The sequence below is a fragment of the Rhagoletis pomonella genome, unplaced genomic scaffold, assembly GCF_013731165.1.
Source record: "Rhagoletis pomonella isolate Grant_MI unplaced genomic scaffold, Rhpom_1.0 Rhpom_scaffold_00008, whole genome shotgun sequence".
NCBI classification, from domain to species: domain Eukaryota; kingdom Metazoa; phylum Arthropoda; class Insecta; order Diptera; family Tephritidae; genus Rhagoletis; species Rhagoletis pomonella.
In genome coordinates, this window is record NW_023458562.1 from 32,193,854 (window position 1) to 32,197,390 (window position 3,537).

General features: G+C 41.3%; 1 protein-coding gene across 1 annotated transcript; it reads left to right on the plus strand.

Annotated features, from left to right (window-relative positions):
- Positions 1 to 2,715: 2,715 nt before the first annotated feature.
- Positions 2,716 to 3,537, plus strand: LOC118744624 (trypsin delta). Its single transcript, XM_036477758.1, has one exon. The coding sequence runs from the start codon at positions 2,716 to 2,718 to the stop codon at positions 3,535 to 3,537; it is 822 nt and encodes a 273-aa protein (XP_036333651.1).

Consider the following 3,537-nt stretch of genomic DNA (forward strand, 5'->3'; position numbering starts at 1 on the left):
TTTTTTTCTTTTCTTGCATTATTTTTTAATATGGCTTTATCTTTCCTTAGCCCTTTTTATAGTGCCCTTTCCACTTTTTATAGACGCTCGCTCATTCTTTGTCGAAATCGTCTATTCTCCTTAAATTGGTATTAATGGCGATCTAATTGAATTTTATGATGGATAATTATGGATAATTGTTATCTGCGTAAAACGCAATAAACTTAATCGCTTTATCGTGCGCTGTCTATTCCGAAAAGTCAAATGAAAGGTAGAACATATGATTCCTAGTTCACACTCCGAGAATATCAGAATTTGTGAGAATATTCATGTCATGTTTTTTGAATGGATCGAATTTTTCAGCTATAAATGATAATTTCGCCGATCTATACCCTATGATTTCTTGCTGCCAGTGGTGCAATAAAAACAATTGCAACAACAATCACATGTTTATCCAGCGATTTACACTTACACAAGCTACAACGAATATTCAAAAGAGTGAATACCCATTAGGGTACGTGACCCGTTTAGTGGGGGAAGGAGGATCTTCAAAATACCACGCTTGGTCAGAATGAGGGGCGGGGGGCTTGGGTTTTTATCACGTAGTCAATGTCCTCTTAGGAAATCTAGCGTTTTTTTCGAGCTACATTCATATATGGCGTGCGTTATTTTCAGGCGAAACATTAGCTGAGATTTGGTCCCAGATGAAGTCAGATCGGAAATTTTTCCATCAATGCTTGTGCGCCAATGTATAACACTACGTCCGGATTTTTCACAAAATGCCCATCTCTTAAAAACGGCATGACCGGAAGAACGTCTCAATTTGTGCACTTTATTTTACCTTAAAAATTTCTATAAATAACCATCGAAAAAACTTGCATGATGGTGAGGTGGATGACATGTCTCGCGTGCGACCACTGCGCGTTCTCTCCTGGAGAACACAGGAAGCCTTATGTGTCATGAAGAAAAGCGTGGAGTGGACAGATGTCGAGGCTGTCAATAAAAAGATAATAATCACGTCTGAGGAAACTCTCGATGTTACCGCCCCGTACCTGTGGGGTAGGCAGCTCCATGTCATGGGAAGGGATCCAGGTGATAGATTGTTCATTATCAACTTTCATGAACGGTCAAGAGGATTTGGTATTCATTAGCGACTTTCACGTAAGGAATGAATTCACTTTATTCCAAAAAGTTACTAATCTGAAGAATAAATTACCAAGTTACCAAATTCGAAAAAGCAACAATAAAATTGCCGATTTTGGCTAAAAATTACCAAAACGGCAACGCTGGTCCCGTTCCATCTGCTGTGTGGGATTCCATTATGCCACAGCCTGCTTAACGGACAAATTTTTACGTATACTCTGTCTGGAAGACCAGCTACTGTAAGAGAAAATAATGTTTAGGAGTTGTAACTCCTATTCTATCGAAAAAAACCAGAACCAAACTGGAAAATAAATAGCTGTAGCCTTTGTGGGAAGTTTGGCTAAGCTTCAGGGGCTATACATATATGGGTCGACCAACCAAGCTTCCGGAGCTTCTGATGTGTCACTATAGATTTGTGTAAAGTAGCGTTGTCCTGATGGCAACTCTCTGGAATTTGTCAAAGCTGGGCGCAGCTGGACGATTGCTTCCTTCAAATGGCACAATTGTTGGCAATATAGAGGATATGTATAAGAATTAAGAGTATTGCCGTTGGAGAGTAACTCATAATGGATGATTCCATGCTAACCAAATCCACCAAACACTCAGTAAAACTTTCCTGGCCTTCAATCTTGGCTTGGCAAACGTTTCCGCCGACTCACCGCAATTCAACGACGACTGTGGTTGCTTGTCGTTGGCGTAAGCGTTGACTTTTCTTCATCAGTGGTGATGGGCTTTTTTGTGATTCAGCAACGATTCGCAGAAGAGACGGCCGTTGGTGCGGTGTTTAGCTCCTGAGTAAACAAACAGTGCTTACATCGCAAGCGGCTTCATAATGGACTGGAAAAGTTTATTTTGGCTATGTCATAGAGAGATGTTTGTTCTCCAATTGTTTCTTACGCATAGAAGAGGGGAATTTCTTGTTAATTAAATTATGGCACAGCACTTTGCCTTTGCAAATTCATATGTATGTACTACATACTACATACTAAACACATATTTATGTATATTAGGGTGGTCCATAAAAAGTATAGTCTGTTTTTTTTGTAAATAGAATAAAACAACTTAGAAATGGTATAGCATTCTTGAAAATCAATATTTTTCGATCGAAAAACTCTGTTTCTCCTAAGGAGACTTCTCCAATAACACAGGCTAACAAATATGGAAAAAAGTTTTGGTGCGGCAATGTTAAAGCTATTTTTGATAGGTGTTTGGTGCTAATTGTGAATTCGTAAGTATAAAGTTTCCACCAGCCACAGGTTTTGCAAAAAACTTGGTAAAAGTGTCAAAAAATAGCGTTTTTTGCAATATTTCAGAAGCTCTAGCAAAGAAACAAAGGGTGACAATCCTACAGCGTGAGAGCATTTAAATTCGGACGCTACTTTTTTCACATGCATTTTTTTGGACCAACCTAATGTACACATTTTTAGGTATTTAACTAAAGTACTAATTGTGTCTTATGCCTATCGTACTTTGCCCAACGATTTAAACGTTTTCATATAAAAGCGCTTAATCTCCACCGGCGCGCCAACAAAGTATTTGTGTAATTTGTCTTGAGCACATCGTTTACGAATTCAGCCGCTTTATAAACCCACCATGACCAGTGCTTTTCAATTCCGTTTACTTATGCTGGCCACTTTTTGCTGGCTTGGAATTCAAGCTGGCGTCATAACAGTCCACTCAGACATTCCAAACAATCTTGAGCAACAAGAAGGACGCATCGTGGGTGGCCAACAAACGGATATAGCCAACCATCCTTACCAAGTATCCATCGGGCTTGATTCCGCTGTGCTTATACATATCTGTGGCGGTTCGATTTATGCGCCACGTGTTGTTATTACTGCCGCACATTGCCTGAAAGGACGTTACGCTTACACGCTACGCGTTGTTACAGGTTTAACCACGCTCGCCGACTCAGCTGAACAAGGTGTAGCGGTGCAGAAGCTAATCTATCACAGTGGCTATGTGAAGAAAACGCATGCGAATGATGTTGGTTTGGTAATTCTGAAGGAAGCTTTGACATACTCAGCCAACGTGCAGCCTATCGTGCTGGCACGCACGGCGACCGTTGTAGGTGCACACGCTGTCGCCACAGGATGGGGCAAAAGCGATGAAAATGCGCAGAAAATGTCTGAAGTGCTGCAGGCAGTGGAATTGCAAATTGTAGATAGCTTGGAATGTGGTGTGCAATATGCGACGAAGCAATATGTTATCACAGAGGAGATGTTATGCGCAGCCGCTGAGGAGGGTGGCAAGGATACTTGTCAGGGTGATTCTGGTGGTCCGCTGGTTGTTGATGGCGCGCTGGTGGGCATCGTTTCATGGGGCATTGGCTGTGCTCAACATTATCCTGGCGTATACGCAAGCGTGCCATATCATTTTGAGTGGATTGAGCAGCAAGCAGCGGTATACATGTGA